Below are 24,406 nucleotides of genomic sequence, written 5' to 3'. Positions count from 1 at the left end.
TCCTCACAAAAAGTATAGAAATTCTGGGGTTTAGTCACCCAAAAAATTTTAAATTGGGAGTGTTTCTAAAAGAGATCCTTACTCTCTTCTTTATGTAATTATAAATAGAAAAGTAATAGTAATAACATAAGTAATAATGTCAATATCTGGCTTGATAGCAAGCATAAACCAACATTTTGCAAATGTCATGCTTGCACAGATACTTTTATGATAAGCCTATTTGGGTATTTTAGTCTTTTGCTTCTTGTTTTATGTACAAGGATAAAACATAATGGATTATTTATTGTAATGGTTTCAACAACAACTTTGGCTTTTATTACTGTTGTTTCTGGAAGACTGCATGGATTTTTGTGCAGTATCAGACTTCACCTTTTCTATAGAGTTTTAGCTGTGTTTCTTGAGATAACTGAGATGTGTCAAGGTGTTCTGTGTTGAAGTAAGTCCTATAATCTGAGACTAATTGCCAAACTCATCACTTGTAAATATTACTTTATAAGATTATGAGGGGATTTTGAGTCATCTCTCATCATTTTACCTCTTCCCACTAACAGCTATTAAACCATTCTGTTTGCAGAGGCCTAGAGATCTCACATGTAAACAAATATCTAGAAATTTTGTGAAACTTGCCCACTTCCATAAAACAGAGAAGTCAAAGTTAGTGTCCTTGAAGTGAAGGTTTTAGTATTTCCTCAGCATGGTTTAGTTTGCTACTAACTGGCTGAACATTCCAGGGTCAGAGCATGCTGCTGGAGGACTTGGTACACAGGACAGTGTATGCTTCCATCTGTGTGTGTGTGTTGCATAAAAGAGTGCAAGATTGTACAAGATAGCTTAAGATCCTGCAGGAGACTGAGAAAAGAAGATAAATAAAAATGCAGCTGTTATGGTGCGGGAGGCTGTAGAGATACAGGGAACATACTCCTTTTTTGGGAAAAAAGGGCAAATGTAATTCTTCTCTTAACTTTGTTCTAAAATGCGCTTCCATTGGGGTGTGGGTGAGGCTAAAGCAGATTGGGATTTTTTTTTTTCTTTTGGCATGTATTTCAGCACCTATTTGGTTTCAATTTGGAGGATTTTTAAGGCAGGCATATTCTAGATTGAAACGGATGTTCTGTGCTTGATTACTTAAAGTGAAGCAAACTAAAGCACTAGTAATAATATTACTAGTCTTATTCATTATATAGCATTAAACCTGCTGGTAATTTTATCTTACACATTTAATTTTTAAAAGCATATATTCTTGAACTTTCTTTTACTGCATTCGACTGCCTAGCATATGTAGTATTTTTAGGTGAAGCTGATTTCAAGCTGTGGTGAAGTCAAAGTTGGTGTCTTGTGTTGGTCAAGTCAGTTGCCTATGAATGTCATGTTCACAGGAGCAATTGTTACTTCTCTAGTGGGTGCTCTAGCAGCCTGTGTTGATGGATATTGTAATGCAAAAAGAATCACCTGGCAATCTTTTTTTTTTTTTTTTTTTCACTGATCATTCACAAATAGAAGATAATAAATGTTTTTAATCTTGCTGCTGAGGCCACGAAGTTTCATTTCCTTTAGAAAATGTGGAAAATATAACCAGTTCTTAAATAATGGGTTAAATTCAAATGGTGTATTTTTAATCATTAAATCACTGCCTAATTCAGTGACACATGTTTAGGTTGGAAGCTTTTTTGAGAACTAACATGTTGTAAGTAGAGCTTAGTAGTTCATTAGTACATAGACATATTTTTTTATGTTTTTTGATTACTTTCAGTTGAATGTTGTAAAAGTACTGAAAACTTACTTAACTTTGTTGTATGGTGTAGTCTCCCTGCACGAAACTGGGGATTGTGCCAAATGGAATTCAGTCTCTGAATTACAGTCTAGTATAAATCAGAATACAGAATGGCTAATGGTTGGGTACTGTAGCTAACAGGAATGATTAAGAGCAAATAACTTTTGAGAAGGTGTTTTGTTTTTATTTATGGTGTAATGTCTGCTATGAGTTAAAGAAATAGCATTTTGGCAATGCTGCTGTTTGAGTAACTTCTAAATAAATTGTGGAAGGGATTATGCTCTACTATGAGGATAGTTGGTTATTAAAAGTATTGTAGGAAATGCATGAGTACTGATGTTTTCTAGTTAATCTACACTAGTAATTTGCAGCATGGATATAAAATTTGGAAATAATGCTCTCCAAATAAAATATCCAAAGAATAGTAAAATGATTAAGGTGTGCTGCTATTGTCTTGTACAGATAATGATAAATCGGGTGTATGAATTCCCTGAAGCCTGGAACTGTGACGTTGCTGCTTTTATCTTACCATGCTCCGACTCCATTTTGGATGCAAAGCTGCATGTCAGCTATTTATTGGTTCTCTTTGCAAGGCTTAAAATTATTAACTGGTTTGAGCATAGGGACTAACAGAATGTTACTGTTTAGAAGGAGTTACACTTTGCAGCTGTGCTGCTTTTAGGCCTCACTACTGCAGGTGGAGGAGAAGGGTCTGCTTCTCTTCCCCCTTTGCCTCCCCCACCCCAGCCTCCCCACCCCCCAGCCCTTGTGGTGGTGTGTCTTGTAATGTCCCCTACCCCTGACACCTACCAGTTTATTGCCAAAGAGATTGAATTTGATGTGTATTGTCTTGCCAGATTGGTGCTTTGCCAAACCTGTTGAATTTGTTTGTTGAAGGGTAAGCAGGCGAGACAGGACAATGGTTTCGAATGGGGAGATCGGACAGACTTTGCATGTGAGAGGAAGAGGACATTTCCCCCTTTCTTCTCTCTCTGGTGAGCTGTTAAGTCAGGTTAAGCTGTAGTACATAACAACTTCAGAATAAATGCTTTTGTATAACAACAGCTTTATTCTGCCCAGGGAAATGCAATTATTTTAAGTAACAGGTTAACTTGTGCACAGAAGAAGTTTATGGTGAAGGCTGGAGACTGGAGGGAGTAAATTAACAGGCTGTGGTTATTCTTCCCAGGTTGGTCAGCAGGCCTTTAAAAAGTTTTTGTTAACGGGGAAGTGCTGTAAGTGCTTCGCGAGGCAAGGAAACATTTCTGAATGTGTCCCCCAGTAATTCCTATGAAAGAATAATTTGGAGTGAAAGACAGTGAATTTGGGATATCTTTGACTGAATCTTGATTATAAACAAACAGTGATGATCTGGAAACTCTTTGCAAAGCCTTCCTGGTTTTCTGTTTGTTCTCAGACCATATAAGCTGGAGCAGAGTCTCTCTGTTTTTTGTTGTTGTTTGGTTGGTTTTGGTTTTTTGGTGGGTTTTTTTGTTTGTTTGTTCTAGGAATGATAAATACCAGTAATATTTTTCTGGTGTGGTACAACATAATACTATATGACATGATTAACATTATGTAATCATAGAAATTTATGTCTGTAAGAAACAGCTGCAAAAATATTTTCATGAGAATGTTTTTATCCATTGCCATACAGTTGTTTCACTTGTACTAAAATTCATTCTACTGATGTATTTTTATTAATGTTGTAGGATATAATGTTGTGTTTGTTTTGCGTGTCTGATTTTTATGGCTCATTTAGCAAAATATGAATATCCTGCTGATGATAGAATTTAATACGACATTCTAACAGAAAGATTATTCAAGTGCCCATTAGATGAGAATTTGAACTATGCAGTAGATGTTAGGTTTCATATTTACAATTGCCCTTGTAATTTCTGAGGCTCTCTTCATTTAGAAACCCTTACTGGAGTCCATTGTAACTTTATTTCTACCGAAGCTCACTGCTCAAGAGGCAATTTAAGGATTCTTTACAATTGGGGATAAACTTTCAAAAGTGAACTTCTGGACTATGCTGGTCCGGGTTATTATAACTGCATAAACCTGGCACCGTGGGGCAGTAAACCTTTAACTGAGATTACTAATTCTGCCATAAGGCAGATGTGTTGTAGCTGACTCTGAATATTTACCCAATGAATACTACCAAAATATATATATATATATATGTTGTTAATGGAGTAAATAATTTCTTTGTCATCTAGCAAAGGCTTTGTTAGATGGCTAAGGCACAGTTTCTTACTTGGAAGAAAGACCGACTGCCCTGTGATAGAAAAAGCTGATAGATCAAGGTAAGCATGAGTTTCATGTTTTGATAAAGGTGGCTGAAACTCATCTCCAGTTGCTGAATGGTCTCTTAAGAAGTTGGGTGTCTTTCGAGTGATATTTATTGAAAAGTAGGTTCATAACTAGGTGCAGTTAGCAAGCTAGCTTGTATTATTTTGTTATATTAAAAATTAGTTGATTGATAGCACTTCTTCATCTTCAGTACCTTTACAAGTAATTACTGAAATAAATTTTTCTTTTTCCAGGGATGGTAAAGTTATTTTTTCTAGCTTTTTAAAAAGAAAGCCTGCTTAGTGAATTTCAGCATACTGTGGTTTAGTTAGCAGTTGTCAGTGTTCCTTATACTCGTTGTTAGGTCTAGTGAAGTCTGATACTTACATTATAAAGATTTCTGTGTTTTTAGTGTAGTAATGTAGTTGTATTACATCATGCCTCACTGCATTGATACCTCTAATTGCAAAGGGAGTTGAAGTATATGATGTATCTAGTGTGAGCAGGAGGCTGTCGCCTGTACTAGTGTTGCATTTCTCCAGTATTCTTTTTTTCAAACAGACATGATTTATGTGATTTTTAACTGTATGTGCATTTGCAGGGTCATTTTCTAACAGCAGTCCACATGTATGGGGCCATACTGTATGGCCGTGCAAGTAATTGTGCCAGCGATTTATGACACAGCCAGGCTCAGTGACAGTCCTACCTGCTACCCCTCCCAGAGACAGTGTGCTCACAGCTTTGCTTGAGTCAACACCTGCACTTCTTTGGCTTCATGGCAAGTTGGCTGAAGGAACGAAATCGGCAGAAAACTAATCCTGTGGGGGGGCAAGTGTTGGTGGAGACGGTCTGTATTACTTTTCAGCCATATCAGCAATCTAATCCAGCTGACTGCTCTCTCATATGGGTATGAAAGCTTGTCAGTGTCACTAAGAATAGGGAAAAATGCAGGTCTTTGGCCTTTACAGAAAGTCAAATGCATTTTTTTCTCACAGCTTAGACTTTAACTAACTCTTTCATCCTCCTTTCATCCTTTCCTTACTCAGAATTGTCTGAGATGGGCCTTTTCCATTTGACCAAATTATTGAGGTTTTATATTGAGGATGTCGTGTGTTTTCTTTGTGTGCTTTTGTTGCTGTCCATTTCAGGTGAATTTTTAACAATTGACAACATCAGAGAAGGGTCTTGCTTTTTTCTGCTTTAACTACATTTTAAGAGTTTCTCCTCCTGTCATATGTTTGCAAGTTATTTTCATGTAGAAGTTATGGAACCTTACTGGACTTTAATTTCTGTATAATTTTATAGAGGGGATAGTATCTATCTGACATCATCCCTGAAAGTTTGCAGGATAAATCCAGAAGTGTTAAATAATAGAAATTGTTGATTTTTTTTTTCTTTTTTGTATGTAGATACAGTGCTTTATTTCAACCTGATGTTCCAATTATTGCAGCAAACCTGGAAACATTCTCAGAATGTTGGTTGCCTAATTTCCAGGTAGTTGGGCTGGGTTATTAATCTTGTTTTGTATGTGACTGCCTTCCAACACTTCCTAAAAATAGGTTGCCGTTTAGTGCTGCTGCATTGTCAGTTGCACAAGCTTAGACTTTTTTATGAAGATGGATCCCATGGTGCATAACTGTCTAAAATCAGAAGTGTGCAAATCAGATGCATAATATACTGATGCGTAATATACTGTAAGGTTTCCTGCTGTGCTTTGCTTATCTTATAAATTCTTCCAGTGTTCAGACTTCGAGATCATGTGTGATTACTATCATGTACTGATTTGCCATGGAAATCATATTCTGGAATTCTTGGTCATCTTCCTTGAAATGGCTTGTTAGCTTTATATATGTTTTCATACTTTAAGAGTAAACTGGCAGCTCAAAAATTGTCCCTAGCCTATCCTAACTTTTTATCCTCCAGTTTTCTTATCAAATAGGAATATCTTCCCTGTATTATCTTCCCTATAAAACCACTGAAACCTTCTTCTTCCCTTCTGAATTGTTAGTGTATCTCCAGTCTAGCAATAGAGGTCTTATATAAGGAGAGAATTATATATATTCATAATACTAGAGATGAAAAAAATGACTTCTTTGTTTGTTTTTTCCCCCTTTATTATTGGATCCTGGTTTTGATGTTATTTAAATTACGTTACTTGTTTGGAAAGTTTGAGAGGGTGGCAGACTTACTCAGAGAGAGAGAAAAGTGACTGAGGTACATAATTTTGGAAGTGTGTGTGATGGTGGTGCAATTACCTTAGGTGATGCTTCGTACCTGTGAGTAGCCACTGATTTTGCTTGACTGCTGGTTGTAAGCATGTGGGTTGGAACCTCCTGTCCGAACCAAGCCCAGTTAGCAGGTTGCTCAGGTCTTTGTTCAGTCTCCATGACCTCTCAGGTTAACCTGGTCCACTCCTGAGTACCATCATGATAAAAAATAAATTATTATGTTGAGTTGGAATTTTCTTTGTTCCAGCTTGTGTCCAGTGCTTCTTGTCCTTCTGTTGTGCATCTCTGTGGAGAGTTTAGCTTTATATTCTCTCTTCCTTCCCATCAGGCAGTTGAAGACTCCCCTCCCTGCATCTGAAGGCTGAATAAATCCACTTTTTTTAACCTCTCCTTGTATCTCCTTTGCAGAGGACCCAAAATGAGTGCAGTACTCTGGCTACAGTTTCATACGGAGGGAAGGAGTCACTTCTCCTGACTGCTGTCTAAACTTTTCTAGTATGTCATGTTGGCCTTCCTTGCCGTGTGGGTTCACTGCTGACCCATGGTCAATTTGCTGTCCATTAGCACCCCCGCATCCTCTGCTTCCTAGCCAGTTGTCCCCCAGGCTGCACTGCTGCATTGGGGTTGTTTGGTACCAGGTGTAGGACTTCACATTTGCTTTTGAACTTCATAAGGTTTTTGTCAGCCTGTTTCTCCAGCCTGTCAGGTCCTTCTGAATAGCAGCCCTGGCTTCCAGTGTATTAACTGCTTCCCCCAGTTTGGTATCACCTGCAAACTTGCTGAGTGCCATTGGTCCCAGCATCCACATTATTAACAAAGACATTAAATGGTATTGGGTGCAGTACTGATGGCTGAGGGGTGCTAGCAGCTGGATTTGTACTGGTAGTCATCATCCTTTGACCCGAATGGTCCAGCTGGTTTTCTTCTCACCTTCTCATTCATTCACTCAGTCTGTGTCTCTCTAGTCTGGCTGTAAGGGCCCTGTGGAAAACCAACACCTGTTCTCTTCTTACCTACACAGCCAGCCATCTAACTGTAGAATGCAGTTAGGTTGGTTGGCCACAATCTGCCCTTGGTAAATCCATGCTGGCTGTTCTCTTTCTTGTCATCATGTAGCTGTGAATGGATTTCTGGAAGATTTGATCCATAACCTTAATGGCGTTGAGGTGAAGCAGAATAGACTGCAGTTCACCAGATCATCCTTGTTGCTCATCTTGAAGATGTGTGATGTTTTTCCAGTCATTGGGAACATCTCTTACGCAGTGACCTTTCAGAGATAATGTAGAAGGGCCTAACAGTGGCATTAGCAAACTTCCTCAATACCATCAGGTACCTCCTGTCTGATGCAGTGGACTTCTGCATGTACAGCTGGTTTAAGTGTTCCTTAAGCCTATCTTTCTTGACAATGGGTGATGTTGCATTCCCACAGATTCTGTTGGTAGGGTTAGGGAACTGGGACGTCTTGAGAGCAGAACTTAACAGTGAAATATGGAGTGGTAAAAAAAAAACCAACCCAAACAACCCAAGTTTTTCAGCTTTTCCAGTGTCCCTTGTCACTAGGTTCCTGTCTCAGTGAGCCATGGGCCCGTGTTTTCTGTTGCATTCCTTTTGCTGCTAATATAAATAAAGAAGCCCTCTTGAAATACTTCTGCATTGTTTTCTGATGCTGTCACAAGGGCAGAATCCTTGGGTGATACCTCTACATCTCTGTTGGGAGAATCAGTAGAAAAGGTCAAGAAACACTAGTTGTCCATTGTGTGGTTACCACTGCTATCTTAGCAGAAAAACTTTCAAAGACATTGCAAAGAAAATGTTGTAACGTATTTCAAAGCTCTGTCCTCCTTTTATCCTCCTCTGTTACTCCTTGTTAATCCTTAGAAAATGTTAAACACAGTTTGGCAAATGATAAAACTTAGACAGTTCTGTTCATTCTACGTGATACTCTGCACTGTACGTAACCCAACGTGTATGAAAGTCCTGACGAAAAAAACCAGTCATTTATCAGAATATGCAGATGATTTTCCATCTTTGAACTACAGAGCCCTTAAATGCTTCTACTTTGCAAAGCATTTGCAAAGCACTCCTTTTCCCAGGAGTGGATGCTCTGTATTTATCGTTGTTTTTCTGTTGATACTACATTCTTGAAAGGATGGGGTATTTTGTTAGCCATTTGAGAAATTAAATTGCCTTCGTGTGTGAAAGAACATCCATACTTTGCATCTGTTACACTGGTATCATAGAACTTTACTACTGAAATCCTTGTTTCATTGAGTATCTCACAATCAGTTTATTATTACTGCCTATTATTGGATGTAGTTTTGACAGGTATTTTGCATCTACAGCTAATTTAGGGAGAGGAAAGTTTAAGCGTCTTCTAAGCAATAGATCTCTAAGTCTATACCTATAAATGTAGGTTAGGCTATGGTTCCATGCACATTCCTTTGGAATCCTTAGTGCCTAAAATGATCACCGTTCCCGGATGCCCCTTACCTCTGCTGTACTGTCACAACTGCTGTGATAGTGTGGTTGAACAGAGGAGGGAACTGATATGGTTTAAAAAAAAAACCCAAACCCTCAAATTTCCCCCTGCCCCACTGCTCAAGGTATTTTTTCCTGAATTAGTTTCCTTCCCCAAGTTTGCTCTCAGTGAAGAAACAGCTGCGCTGACATACACAGGATGCAAGACAGGAGAAGAACGCCCAAGTTATAGGAAATGTGAGGGGTGTGTAAACCTGTCCATGTAGTGCTGCTTCACAGTGTGAAAATGCAACCTTACTGTAGTCACACAGTTGATGTACTAGAGCTGATGGTATCAGAGCTGGAAGATAAAGAGCTGTTTTGCATAGAAGCCTGTCTGAAAGAATAATGAAGCAGTGGGGAAGGTAAAACAATTAAAAAAAACATTTCTGTGTCAGATTTTTATGAGTACTTGTATCCTCTTAACAATATATGTGATGACTCTAGATGAACGACAGATTTGAAAGCTTATAAGCATTCTTTTTAATTTACTTAGAGTCTGGATGAAGGCAATGATTCTGAGCACACTTAATTTGAATTTGTGTGAATGCTGCAGTATCTGATAAGTTGGTTGCAGTTATGGTGGTCTAAGCATTTGTAAGATGAGGCTTGTATTATTTCTTTACCAGTGTAACTGGGGGGAAAAAATGTGAACTTAAGGTCCTCCTGGAAAAATACATTGGTCCCAAAGCAAACCTTTGATTTAGGTTTCATGTTCAGAATGGTTCTGAGACACACAGAAAAAGATGTGATCTCAGCAGATGCAAGACTTGTAAAAGCTTCTGTGTGTTGTAGTAGAAACAGTCTCTGCTGCTGTATTCCAGGTGTGGTAGGGAGTTCTGGCAATGCTGTGATACATCTGAAAAAGTTGCTTTCCTAGAAAAGTTCTTTGTGTGGCCAGTAAATGCATCTGGCTGGCATCTGTGGTAGGTTGACCTTGGCTAGTCACTGGGTGCCGACCAAACTGCTTCACTCCCCCTCCTCAACCAGACAGGGGAGAGAAAATACTAAAGGGTCGTGGGTTGAGATAGGGACGGAGAGATCACTTACTAGTTACCATCATGGGCAAAACAGACTCAACCTGGGGAAAATTAATTTAATTTATTACTAATCAAATCAGAGTAGGATAATGAGAAATAAACCCAAATCTTAAAACACTTCACCCCCACCCCCTGCTGCTCCCCCTCCTTCTTCTCTGACCTTGGTGTCTGCAGAGTTGTGTCTCTCACGTATCCTAACTTCTCTGTTCTGGCTGCTGTTGCACAGCAGTTTTCCCTCCTTCTTAACTGTTACCACAGAGGCGGCACCCCTGTTAATTGGTGTGCTTGGCCTTGGCCAATGGCCTTGGTCTTGGAGCCGGCTAGAAGTGCCTCTGTACAACATGGGGGCAGGTTCTGCCATCTTCTCACAGAAGACACCCCTGTACCCCCCTGCCTCTCACCCCCCATCAAAATCTTGGCATACAAACCCAATACAGGTTTACATCCAAAACAATAAAGAAACAGGTGTGTTTTTCTGGTCAGCTGTAATGTAGATTCATATGAAATGATTTGCCTTACAGCACAAGGTACAAGACATGCAAAAAAATTTTCTAAGATGGTATCTTCTGTTGGATACTAGCATTTTACTAAATACTGTATATGTAACTCCTCATTTCAGTGTTTTAGGCAGAATTTTAAAGGATTTTTTTTTTCCCCAAGTGCACAACTTTGTTCTTGTTTCATGGAGGTTCACTGTGAACTTTTTTTCCTCCCATTTAGGGATTCCTCAACCACACTGTTGAATGATAGAAATTCCTGCTAAAGGAGTTTACAAAACAGTGTCCACACACACTAACCTGAAGGTGTTAAACTGCTTTCTGCCATTCTTCTTATAAGCATGCTTTTTAAAATCTGAAGCTTGTTAATTGGGTTTTACACAAAAAGATAATGCTTGGAAAAAGGATGACAGTGAAGAATACAGCAGAGATCTATGTCATCATGAATGAATGTGGAAGGATTGCTTAATACTGTCTTCCAAAGTGCAAGAATTGGAGGAATAGAGTACTAAGTAGGAGCAAAAGATGCCAAATTGACTCAGGACAAGGAAAAGGAGATACTTACTCATGTAATACATAAACAAGCTGATGTACTATCAGCTGCAAGATGCTGTTGATTCTGTAAAGTAGGCTTGATGAAAAAAGCAAGCGGGGAGAAGAAAAAAGGCTAGCAAAGGCAGCTAAACACAAAAATATCACCCGTGGCTGGTGGATACTGGGGAAATCCTCAGTAGTTGCAAGCAACTGGAAGTAGAGGTTGAATATGCAATAAATATTTGTGTGTGCAATGTATATACTTTACCCTAGACATCTGTTGTTGGCTGTGATTTTTTTTTTCTTTTCTATCAAAACAGAGAGTTGCATTCATTATTTCTATATGCGTTTAGAACTACATAGAGAAAAACATAGTAAGAAAAGACACATTTAAATTATAATCAAGTCAAAGCTGCTGCATGGTTTGTCATACGGAATTTGTGTGAGACAGCTCTTACTCATGGTAATTAGGGCCTGGGGTGAACAGTGCCTTAATTGCTGTCTCCGTGCTCTGGACCTCCTTCACTGAAGAATACTCCCATGCCATCATATTATATGAAAATCTCTATACTGTTGGATATGGCAGTAGATAAATCTGAAATTTGATACAGTGTGAGTGTTTGCAGAGTTTTCAGATTTTTACTTAGTTGATGCTAACGCTGAAATTTCAGTTACCATCATATGTTAATTTGGATCAGTGTCAGCTGTTGAATTTAAAAAAAAGTGTATTATGTTGCAATTGTATTTGGGGTTCAAAACTGTTGCTTTTTTATGAAAAAATTTAAATAGTGCTTGGGTATTAAACATTTAAATAATAAACTTTAAGGCCCTTTCTGCATGTGGCATATAGTTCATATCGGAGAAGGAACCTTTAACTTACAGGTGTCAGTAAAACTACCTCGTGTCATTTTTAATAGCTTGCTAACTTGTTGCATTAGTAATCAAGATGTGGACAGATACTCACCTGTATTTAGGAAAATGAGTCACCACTGCATTGATGAACTTATTTTGTTAAGTGATAGTTAAACAGCAAAAATGTAAATGCTCGGGGGAAAATATATGCATCTGTTTTATTACTCTACTTTGTGTTGATTAATAATTCGGGTTGAAATCAAGACTTTTCTTCACTTGTTCTCCTTTCAGCTTTGGATAGATCACAGTCCAAGAGAGATGGAGGTTTTAAAAATAATTGGAGCTTTGATCATGCAGAAGAAAGTGAAGGAGATGCAGAGAAAGAGTAAGGATGCTTTCATCTAGGCTATTGAAAATATAAGTGTCTATTTATAAATAAATACTTTTTTGTAATTTATTAATAAGAAACTATATAATATCTTAAAAATTCCAGTGATTGAGAAAAATTATTTCAAAGAAGTTAATATTTTAAATAGTATTGCCGTATAAAAGTGTGTTATAATGTAAATTTAATTGTGAACATGGGGCTTAAGAGGGCACAATGCATTTCAAGTGTTGCAGTTGTCTTTGGAGCTATGGTGTAAGTCTGAGGGATACAGACAAGAAATATACCGACTGCAAAGTAAGGAAATGGTAAGGTACGGTATCCAAGCAGCTTCAGCTTCTCCTTTAGTGGCGATACTACCCAGTACTTCACAATTACGATTAAGGTACTTCGGTAGCTGTAGGCCTGCATCGAGTTAAACTGAGCTTAGTAGACTATAGGGTTTACTCCCTTGTGCTTATCTCACTGGCTAGAGTTAAGTCTGCTTTTGTTCCCTGATCATTTGTTTCTTTACTTAGTATGTTTTGGATTTTGACTAAAACTTAAACCCTGTATGTGTAGTTTGAATACTTAACTTTGTCCTTGTGACATTTTATTGTTACTAATAGTAACAATAGTTTTCTCAATGTTAATGTATTTATTTCCAAAAAGACTAATGAATTGTTGAAAAAAAAGCAAGTTTCATGCATGAGGAATGACTGTTAGGTTTATTCGTTGGTTTAAAATATTTGGAGAGTAGGACCTGCAAGTTTAAAAAGGATACTATGGGTCTTGTAAAGAGGAACCGAATCCTGTGGTGAAGTACAAAAATAGTTCTTATATGAATTTGTATCTTGTAATAGACAAATATTGTGCATTGGAGGGAGGTGGGAAGGTAGACACACAACCACTTATGCTGCAGCAACATGCTATGCTGTAATCTTAGAAAAACATTAAGAAATGTGATGTTCTAGTTGTTAAAAAATTAGTTCAGTTAAGTGTGAGGTAAGCATTAAGAGCTTTTGTCAGAACAGAACTGAATCAAGTTAAAACCACTTTTTAAGGGGTTGTCAAACTAAGGGCATTTTATTTTTATTGAGTTAACTTGGGGTTTTTTTCTTAGCAATCTTACATCCATTTCTGGTGCGGAGTAATATATTTTAAGTGTAGTGGCAGTACATGCAGTACCGTTAGTATTTGCATTTTACTTGTCTTCAGAAATAAAAGTAACGCACATTTTTTAAGCAAAGCAGCTTTTCTTTTTTAGTAATTTACTGCTGTTTTCCATCTGTCTCCAGCTGATGTTGAATTAACACAGAATAAAATGTGTAGTGTAGTGATCCTAAAGAAAATTTGAAAAACTGATTGTGCAACATGTTTTGTGTAATTGTATCTGATTCTAAGATGGTATTTCAGAGTGATTTTTCATTCCGTTCAAATATTCTGTACAATAAACAGTTTCTCCCGTAGCCAGTATTGAGACTTTATTACCTGCTCACATCAGTAATTCATTTTTATACCTGTGAATTATGCAGAATCTTATCTGAAAGTATAGATAAAAGAGTAGTTGAAAATTGATTGAAACTGGAGATCCTGTGTTTTTTGCTTACCTATCATCTGATACCATTTAAGGCAACTTCTCACTCTGAACAGCTATACATTTTAAGCTGCCCACATACCTACTTCTGGTAACAGCTGGCATTTTGTCTTAATGGCATTGTAAGCTTTGAGCATTTTGAAGTAATCTGTGTATTTTGCTTTTCTGATAAGTTTTTACTTTGTATAACAAAATACTGACAGAAGGGAATTTTATAAAACAAATTATTTGACAGTAAATTGGCCTTTTCTTTCTAAATTTGCTTTATCCTTAACATTTCAAAGATCAGCAGCTTCAGTTCATAGAATTGTTCCAGCATAGATCTTTGTGTCCCCTCGATATTTTGATTATACTATGCAATAAATCTGTGTTATGGCAGTTTGTAAAAATTGTCATTCGCTATGGTATGCTGATACTTACTAACAATGCTTGTAATTTACTGCATTTCTGTGTGGAGAAAGCTGTAAATCTGAACTGAGCATCTGGATGCATCTCATGCTTGTTGGTGAGGTGCAAGCATTTTGCTGTCTGACCTTATCATAGCTTTTTGCCGCCTTAATGGCAGATACATAGTAAGTTTATTTTGAACTGGCCTAAGAATAACATTCCAGCACTTAAAGGTGTGGCTGTGTTCTTGTATTACCCCAGGAGACATGTGCTACTGTCATTGGTCAATACTGGATCTACTGGGATTATCTTTCCTCAGTGAGATGAACACAAAATACATGGCTAATGACCTCCTGCCAAAGCAATTTTTAGAATAAGTAGATTATGTAGATTATTTTAAAAGAAGTGTGTTGTTTAACTTATTTGGGGAATTAGATGGGCTGTGTGATAATGGTAAAGTGTCAAGGAATGAACACAAAAAGAGTAAAGAACTTTCATAAACCAAAGATTTGGAAAAATTAATGATCACCTAACACAATATTTACATTTTTGAACTCTGTTAGAGTTGATACTTAGCATGGAACTAGTTATGGAAATTCAAAATGGTAATTGACAAGTAGCTTATCCCAAAGTAAATGCCTACAGATATCTTACATCCACTTTAGAGAGTGAAAGTAACAATTCTGATGATTTGATCAAGATTTGATCTACTCAGGATCACAGTCAAGATGATACCAAGTGACTTGAAGCTCTTCTTGCTTTGCAGAACAATAAGGAAAAAAAGACCAGTTGGTCAGTTGAACACACTGAAACTCGTGTAGACCATGGTTGGTGATGGAATTTAGTTATGTAGCAGAAGACACGAAGGGATGGCAGACTTATGCAAATGTGGTCAAAGTAATAATTAAATTGATTTCTGGATTTGACATGTTATAAGAAGCTTTCTAGTTTTACAGATGATTTTGAAGTGTCTTGGATAATTTATGTTTTACTCTTTTCCAATATCTGCATAAATGTTTTTGAAATATGTCTTGATATGTCCCATAGTGGTTTTGTAAACTGATGGGCCTGGTTTTCTCTTGGCTGTCATACGGGTTAATAGTCCAGACTTGGGCCTTCCGCTGAGATTTGTTCAATAATAGCCTTATAAAAAAATTGTATACAAATAAATGGGTCTGTCTAATTTATTTGCACTGTGATATCCTTTCTTAACTAACATTTTATTTCATAAAGTTTGAATTTTTTTTCCTTTTATTTAGGGAGATAAAGTGCTTGTTTCTTTGTGTTCCTGACTGGAAAAGCAATGATACTTTTTTATTATTTTTGTTTAGCTTTTTTCTGATAATTTTTTCCTTTTTATTCCTTTCTCACCCCCCCCCCCCCCCCCCCCCCCCCCGATATTTATATAGGTGTTTTATACTTCTTTTAGACATTGGAATATTTGAATTATTTTTGAATTTTATTGGATTATTTGGATATTAGGAAAATTTCTTCTCTTCAAGTGTGGTCAAGCTTTGGAACAGGCTGCCCAGGGAAGTGGTAGAATTACCGTCACTGAAGGTGTTTAAAAAACCATGTAGATGCGCTGCTTTAGCAACATGGTTTAGTGATGGACTTGGCAGTCCTGAGTTAATGTTGGACTTGATGATCTCAAAGATCTTTTCCAACCTAAATATTAGATGATTTTATGATCCTGTGATTCTTTTGTGACCCTGTTAGTAGGGCACTATAGCCTTTAAATTAATAAACTTTTTGTTCAGAACCTCAGTTCTTATTTTTTAGCAGTTTCAGTTAAGGTTAGTTTTAATGGGATGGCATTGTGCATAAGTTGAATTATACCACTACTTCTCCTGTGCCTCTGATATGAGGACTTTGTTTAATGTAATTTAAAATAAAGAATGTACACAGTGTGCTGTGAGGGGAAAATATGTAAGAGTTTTCAGAAAGAAATTCCAGTTTGTATTTGAAATGTGACTGGATCAATTGGTAGTTCATAGAAATATTGCAGCTTATTGGAGTGTAACCTCAGTGATCAACAGAGGTTTAAAGTTTGGGTTGCTTGTAGATGGCAGTAAAACATTGTGTCTTAAACTGAGTTATCTAACCAGGTATTGCATAGTGCTTAATGTTTTAAAACATCAAACAGATGGTAAGTGATGAGAGATGGGTAAGTAGAATATTTTTTTTTTTCTTGTTCAATACTTAAATTTGGATGCGTAGTTGTGAACTCCCCTTTGGAAATAACTCTGTTTACCTAAAATACTTCTGTTCCCCCCCCCTAATTTTAGTAAAGGCTTAATTTTCTTTTGCTATTTTTAGGTTTTTGTTATTTATTGAATATTTAGTTATTAATTGAAAATTATTGAATTACTGAAAATACATGATTTTCAATATTTTTACTGAAAATTATTGAAAAGCTAGAAATTATTGTTCTAATGTGAAAATCTCTCTCAAAGTCTTTGGCTAAAAGCAACAAAGTGTGGAAGTGTAGCCTCCTCCCAGCAAGAGCACTGAGGTTTCATTCCAGTAGTCTTAAACCTGTTACTGTCTGATATGTGGGAGTGCTGTATAGTGTCAGGGGTTTTTTTCACTGTATAAATTGCATCTTTTAAGCAGGCAACTATAAGTATGTGGTACATGAGCAAATAGACATTACTCAGTTGCTATGTATTCTGCTCTCTGAAAAAACAGTCATTCTGATACTGATGCATATGCTTTGCATTCCTTAAAATCTAAAAATACTAATGTTTTTAAAACATCCAATTCCCACATATTTTTCTAGTCATGTCATCTTAGTTGCATCATAAAAATTGTTATAGTTCAGTTTGATTTGAGGATTTTTTCAGTGCTTTCTTCATTTTCAGTCTTTTACCTTCTCATCTCACCCATCGAAACAGCCTTTGTTAAAATCGTTGCAGTATTGTGGCATTTTGGAGCTCTAAAAATACAGGCAGTGTGCAAGAGCATTTTGAAAATGGTCATGATTTTTTATTCAAGCTGGAGCTGAAGAAGGAAAATGTATCTAGAGGTGAAATGATCTGGCTAGGTCAACACAGTAGGTGAATGCCAGAGCTACAGGTACTGTAGGTACTATTTGTGTCTGTGCTGCAGGGTTTTGTTTATTCTTTAGGTTCTGGAAAATTTATGAAATTGTTAAAATTATTGTCTTCTGATGAAGAGTTGAGAAAGCTCTGTAAGCCTTACTTGAAAAAAGAATCTGTTAAAGAGAGTTTAAAAAAAAGTTACAGTATTTTAAAATTTTAATATCCATGGATAGTCTGTATAGAAGTACAAGTACACTCTTGTCTTTGTTACACTTTATATTGCAAATTAGTGATGATCCACTGCGCTGTTCGTTTTACCATTACACACCTAGAATTGTTGTGGTCTGTAAAAGAAAGGAAAAAACAGCAGTGCCACTGGCTGTGTTGACATTTACATCATTCTTCCTGTATCAAAACCAACTGTATGCACCATCTTATATCCTGAAGTTTCAGGGACTGCAGTTCTCACCCTATGAGTCAAGAACTTTTTTCTCTTTTCTGTGATGTAGGGATATTGGTATTGCATAAGGTGGAGGAATAAATTGTAATGTGAAGGGAAATCTTGTGCATGGATGTTTTTAGGAAATTGGGGTGTGGGGTGGGTACTGAGCTAAAATCACTATATTGCAGTCAACATGTCATACCTGCAGCTGAGAAATGTTTCCACCTTCATCTCCATCATTGTTTCTCTTGTGTAGCTGTTCCCTTGGAACTCCTGGCATAACTGCTTGAATGAAGTAATTTCTCCTTGAATTATATTAATTAAAACCCAAAAAACCATGAAATTAAAAGTTGTCTAAAAGTTGCATTATTTTGTTGGGGCCAAGAGACGAGATCAGGATTGATGAGATGGGGTTATCTGCAGGTTGTTTCTCCTGGAAGCAGGAATGTGTTAGCCTAATCTATCTGCTATCAATATAAAATGTATGATTTGGGTTTTAATTTAAATACTTAAGATTATTTGAGGGTAATTGCCTTTTACTTAAAAAAGTATGTTTTCACAGTATCATGTGGTGGCTTTCTTTTTTTGTATCTTCTTCCACAAAGTTGAAGATTACAGACATAAAAGTAGTAAAACCCCATGTTTTAATGAGCAGTTGAGCCAATCTGAGTATGCTAGTTTTAGGAAGACGTATTTTGGCAGTAATTGCTATGGGATAAAATTTAGTTATATGTCAGTTCTCCTAAAGCATTGTGAAGTTTGCAGTTTTAAACCTCATACTTGAACATTGTTATGCATGAACAAACTAAGACTGTGCTTTATAGGTTGATGTAGTATTTGACTCAATTCGAATAGAATCTTGTATAGCCTTATTCACAATGCCAGTAATATTGCCATAACAATATTGAAGGTTCAGTAGTTTTCTCTATTTCTAATTAATAACATTGTGTTAATTTTGCATTTTGTGAAACAATTTGATGTACATTGTGAAGCTGAGGTTCACATAATACATCTGGATCACTACATTGTCCATTATTGTTCCTCTTGTTTTAGGCATATACATAAAATGTGTATGTGATACATCTAAATTTAAAGAGGAAAAAAAAGCCATTTGTGTTTTAAATGTTTTGCTAGTGCTCTGTGGCATTCCAATGTATCTGCTTTTCTCTCTCACACCTATCTAGCGAGGCAAATCTGCTCAGCATAGATGACAGTGATGGGCCTTTCAGTCCCAATGAAGAAAGAAAGGTAAGTAGACTGTTTATCTCATGGTGAAAATGTGTCTTTAAAGCTAGCTAGGTTCTTAAATAATGCTGCATAGTCATCTGTGCAGTATTACAAAATAAAAGTTTGTGTTGATTTAGCAACATATGCTCCAGCTGTGTATCTACCTATCCTTAATGTTTTTGTTCCTCTTATTTGTATAGATCTTGTTGGTTTGTATAGTATCCTGAAAATACAGACACGAATAACTAGTTTTAAGTTTAGACAGCTATCACTAATCATTATATCCCTTGATTGCTTACTGTTGTGGGGATTCATATTTTATTTGGCAAATATATATTACAAAAGTCTAAACCAACCAGTATAGATTATGCTGTAAGTGATTATCTTGATTTAAAAACTGCCAGATTTTGTATGCGCATATATGTATGTGTGTGTGTATATAAAAGGAGAAGATAAGTAGGCAAACCCCATGCTTTTTGTATTTTTTCATGTATACTGAAATAGTTTACAACTGCAAGATGCTTCACAGTACTTGGAAAATACTGATTTTTTTGTTTGGTAAGGAATGTCAGTGAGTAAGGGTGTAGGTGGGATATATTTTACGTGAAATCTGGTACAAAAGCAGTCTGAAAATGAAGCTAAAGTAATATTTATGTAAATATTTTGTAATCACTTTTTCTTTATAACTTTTATACAGGTATTTTAATATATGTGAATTCTGTTGTTACAGTCACTTCGTTGTCGACCTGGAGCTGTCGGCACCAGTGGTGATTCCCTAAAAACATATGCAAGGCGAGGCAGAGCTGGAAGCTTGAGACTTTTTAAAGGGAACTCAATTGGCCTCAACATGATGGGAAATAGCAAGAAACTGAGGTACTACATTTAGTTTTATGTTTACTTACCTACTTGGTCATTGATATAGATCAATGTTATATGAACAGAACTTGTACGTTTACATTATCTGCTGTGCATTTTAAGAAGCTATGCTGTTCTGTGCTTCTGAGCAAAGACAGAAAACTAGATTGTTAAGGTCTTTCCTCTACCAAAATGTTAAATAGCACATTAGTAAAATAGCAGAAGATTATTAAAATAGAGCATTCACTGGCATACTTGTCGGTGCCTTACCAATGTTTGCACGTGCTGTTGTTTCCTCTGTATAGTGCTAGCAGGTAGAAGAGTATTTCTAACATCCCCATCAAGAATTTCTTCTTTCCTTGACTCTGAATTGCCAAGGTGAATTCAGGATGCATTTTCTGTTTTCCCTACTGCAAGATATCATTTGATTTAGGTGTCACAGACTATTCTCTTAAAGGATTCAGCAAATATCCGTACTTTTACATGATAGCTTGAGATCGTCACAAGTGTTTGTGTTAAACACAAGATTGAGTGTTTAAGCATTCAGTGCTGTACTTGCTTGTTAGTACCGTCCCTAGCTTGTAAACAGACTGATCTCTTTTATTGAGCATATAATAAAAAGTGGTACATTCATGAAACTTTCTCTGGGAGTGTTTCATATTGCTAAAGTGCACTTAATTTGATTACCTTTACAGGAAGGAAAAGTTCCTAAGATATCTGGCTATACTTGGGCCAGTCATCAAATACCTTACCCACACGTAGCTGTGTGAGGGATGTTCTTGTCTTAATTCCTGCATGCTGATATGATGTTCCTCTGTCTGGCTGTGGGATTTTTAGCGAAATCCAACCTTACTATGTAATTTTTCTCCCTTTTCTATTAAAACAGTCATATTTGACTGTGTATGTTGGGTTTTTTTCTTAAGTTCCAGAAAGGTATGTGAGTTTTATTTTGGTTTTAAAGTAATTGCTGAGGTGTTTTCAGATGGTCTAAGCATTTTGTTCAGACATTCTGTTACTTATATTGGGACTGCCTTCTGTTGACAAATACTAAATTGTAAACCTAAGACTTGGGGTGATTTATAAAATTCAACTAAAAAAAGTAAAATCTGATACATGTATGTTAACTTACTTAAAGGTCACATATCTACTTTGAAAGCAGGTATCCACCTTCTGTCTAGTACTGAGCTGCATGCTAAATTTAACTGGAAAATATAAGTTTACACATTCTCCTTAATAAACTGTTATTAATGAAGGAATTTAGTTGGGAATAATGGATGTGTGTAGGCCACTGTGACAGCTGTAAACACTTGCTTGATTAAAACTCATACTACCAACATTATTTAACTCCTTTTCAGATTTTGGTCACTAAATCTGCTTGGAAATGTGATTATGCTATAAGTGATTATCTTGATTTAAAAACTTAACTGTGATACCATTATATCTTTCGTAACACATGTATCACAACAAAATCCCCAAGTCAATAAAGGTTTGTTAGCCGGTCACTGTCTATATGAAGATTGGTGGTGCGGGCACTTTTACCTGCAGCGTGGAAGGTGCTTAAGAGTTACACTTTCAATATTTGGACTCTTCAACTAGAGAAGATGGTGAAGCTTGATCATGCAGCTAACCTGCCAGATTAAGTACAACAAGATCAGATCAGGTAGATACTTGAGATTCTTGAGCTGTTCTTGGTAATTTTTGTCATGAAGTGGAGGTATCTTTTTGTCCACTTTGTCTGCAGAATAGGGATTAAAAACTCCTCGGATTGGTGGGGCTTGACTCAAATTAGTATTATAGTAATACAGTATTCTCTAAAATTCAGGGAATGAGTGATAGGAGTAAGGGATATGCCAGGACAGTGAGAAGAAATTTTCCTTGTATAATACCCACTTGCGTGTAAAAAAGTTTAAACCAACCTAAAAGTTATCATCTGTTACCTAGTTAAGGAAATCCAGTATCAAACTGTTAACTTAACCCTAGTAGTTTTGTTTTGTTTTGTTTTTTTAATCATAAAGTCCTAGTTTAAATTGCTTTTATCTTTGCTAGTTTTCAATAACTTGTATCAAAATTTCTCACATTATTAAGTCCCTTTTAGTTTGTTGGGTTTTTTTGTAGCATTTCATTAAAAAAAACAAACCCAGAAAAGTTATTTGATGAACAGCAATCAATGGAGTTGGAGTTGGTCATCTGTTCCTGAAACATCATCCTTCCGTTACTTCCAGATCCATCCCTTTGCCTAGTGCAAAATTCTTCTGTGCCTTCCCTTTTGAGTCTTTTGGTCTTAAGAAGTTCCTGGGATCAGCTGATACAGTGTCATAGTATAACTTTGTTTTTGTCAGTCTAGACTTCAAATTATTCTGTGGTTTCTGAGATCACGTCAAAGAGGCATAAATCGTTATTATATTGTAAGTTCTTTGAGACTTCTGGAATAGTTCTTTGAAGGAACTTTCTGACCGCTACATCACGCTGGTTTTAATATTGTATGTTAATTTTCCTGAAACTGTGCTGAAACTTGCAAACAGAGTTTTCAATTTGGATGTGCCCATTTAGCCACTTGCTTGGAGTTTATGATTAATTTTTCTGGTGATTGTCTGCTCTGGGTTTGTTCTGTTCAAAGAACAGGATCATTGAGCAGATTTATTTTTTTTACAGCTGTCCTGCTTGGAAGCATATCTGGTGCCATATGAGCATGCTGTCTAGAACAGTTGTCTTTGACTCAAATCTGATTGCCCAGCAGGATGCAATATTCAATTCCAGCACCTACTTGAGTGTGAGGCAGAAAGCAGTAGTACTGCTTAACGGTTTTTTTGTTCTGTGGGGGCACAAAACTTAAGTTTTCCAATCATGATAGTTTGGCAAAGCTCAGATTCAACAAATAAAATGCTAAAACATGAGATAGGTGTTTTTACAGACTTGCTTGCTTCTTTAAACTCCTTCAGTCTCAAGGATTTGAGAATCTATTCCTGCACTCTGCTTTTTCTTCTCTAGCGTCTCTTTCAAAGACATTAAAATGGAAGCCATAGAGGATTTGAGACACCCTAAAATGCTTAGGGCAAGTAGCAGTCAGCTTCTTATTTCTCAGGTGACAACATTAAGCAGAAGGTTCACTGTAAATTTGTCTGGATGATGACTGACCAGCTGGAGTTGTATAGTCCTGACGTGGAAACATGATGCGGTTACTTTCAAGAGATTGGTGTTTGAATGGGATACGGTTAGCTTAGTTTTGAGGAAGTTGAACTGTTAACTTAGAACATCGATGATGTTTCTGAACTTTGTATTCCAGAAAAGAGAGTTTTACCATTTGGTTGCTTTTAGTAAGTCTTGTTCTACTATATTTATGGTTATGATCAGCCAGATCATAATGGTCATCTTACGATCAGTCAGAAATGCTCTGAAAGCTTCTAATGCTGAGTTACGATACTTGATATAAGGCTCCCCAAAGGGTTTGTAATGCTAAGCTGAAAAGAAATGAAAAAGCAAGCTAGCAGTTTGCTCACTTTCATCTTTTGGGGGAATATAAAAGAAGGATTAGGAATGGGTCATCAGCTTTTTGAGGAATTTTGGTACTTCAGTTCTTTTCATTGTTCATAACAGGACAAATGGTAGGAGCAAAACTTTTGCTGAATAATACTCCTGAGAAATACTATTAATCAGTCAGAGTGCTCTTTCACATGATTTTATTTAGTGCAGTTGAAATTTCCAAGCAGTTTTGCAAGCAAAATTTGAGCCATGTATTTTAATATTTTGAAACAGTTTGCATTATCAACATGCTGTCTGTTAAAAGTTGCATGTTTTTTGAGCATTTCAAATACAGTATTATGTGTCGTGTCTTAGAAGTGTGCAGGGTAATTGTTAGGGTCTAATGATCTTCGAACGAGTACTGTATTATTGATCTACTTTGTATAAGCTTTTATTAGAGAGGATAATGGTGAGTAATCTCTCCAGAACTACATTATGTAGTAATGAGATTAAAGTGTCAAAAGGCAACAAATGAAAAAACCAAAGAAATTCTAAAAGACATTGGTGAATATACTCTGCGCAGAGTCCTGCTGAGATACTTGAGCACCTGAAAATCCTTTTTTTTTTGAGATGCATTGTGGTGTTTCAGTTATGAGCTGTTTTACATCTCTAAATTTCCTGCATTTATTTTCACTTACGATTAATAAGATGAGGGAAATTTCTGAATGTGTAATTAAATCTGTTCAAATGTTATGCCCTCTAAGTCATACTAAAGAAGTTTAGTATTATGCCTTAATGTAGGGATGGGAATAAAAAATTAATTATAAATGTTCATAATTGATTTAAAAAAGCAGTGTCCTTTTGTAGTGATGGGGTTGAGTAAAAGAGAGCTGGTTTGCACTGTTTTGGGTGGTGATAACATTTTAAAAAATCTTTACCTTTTTTGTCTGTTTTTATGCCTGTCAAAAGATCATAACAAGTTGTATTATTGATCCAGAAATACTTTGTTGATTTTTCATTTTGTATGGCTGTTATTGTAAAATCTGGACACCACAATTTTTAGTTAAGACAATGTACAAGTACACCAGAGTCTTTTCTTAAACCATTTCTCTGTATGTTTGCAGTGAAAATGCTCAGAATATGTCTTGTCCTGTAACTGTGGTACATGGTAGACGTTTTCACCATGCACATGCACAGACAGCAGTAGTAAAAACAGCAGCCCAAAGGTAAGACTAAGTGCAGTTGTTTTGCCAAATGTTCCCATTGTAAAAAGTCCTTTCTGGTTTTGTATGTTGTC

The 24,406-nt window shown here is 36.5% G+C and overlaps 1 protein-coding gene across 3 annotated transcripts in view; it reads left to right on the top strand.

The window, feature by feature from the left end:
- SENP6 (SUMO specific peptidase 6) overlaps positions 1 to 24,406 on the top strand; it is a 90,807-nt gene that overhangs the window by 17,354 nt on the left and 49,047 nt on the right. For 2 of the 3 annotated variants that reach the window (XM_056342870.1, XM_056342871.1), the window contains exons 2-5: positions 12,026 to 12,119; positions 18,753 to 18,816; positions 19,526 to 19,668; positions 24,234 to 24,335. In XM_056342870.1, coding sequence (XP_056198845.1) covers positions 12,026 to 12,119; positions 18,753 to 18,816; positions 19,526 to 19,668; positions 24,234 to 24,335 — 403 coding nt within the window. The remainder of the gene's footprint in view (positions 1 to 12,025; positions 12,120 to 18,752; positions 18,817 to 19,525; positions 19,669 to 24,233; positions 24,336 to 24,406) is intronic. The other variant, XM_056342872.1, reaches the window with a different exon arrangement.

The sequence above is a fragment of the Falco biarmicus genome, chromosome 6 (assembly GCF_023638135.1).
Source record: "Falco biarmicus isolate bFalBia1 chromosome 6, bFalBia1.pri, whole genome shotgun sequence".
NCBI classification, from domain to species: Eukaryota; Metazoa; Chordata; class Aves; order Falconiformes; family Falconidae; genus Falco; species Falco biarmicus.
The sequence above is the reverse complement of the archived record's forward strand: the minus strand, read 5'-3'. Positions and strand labels throughout refer to the sequence as shown.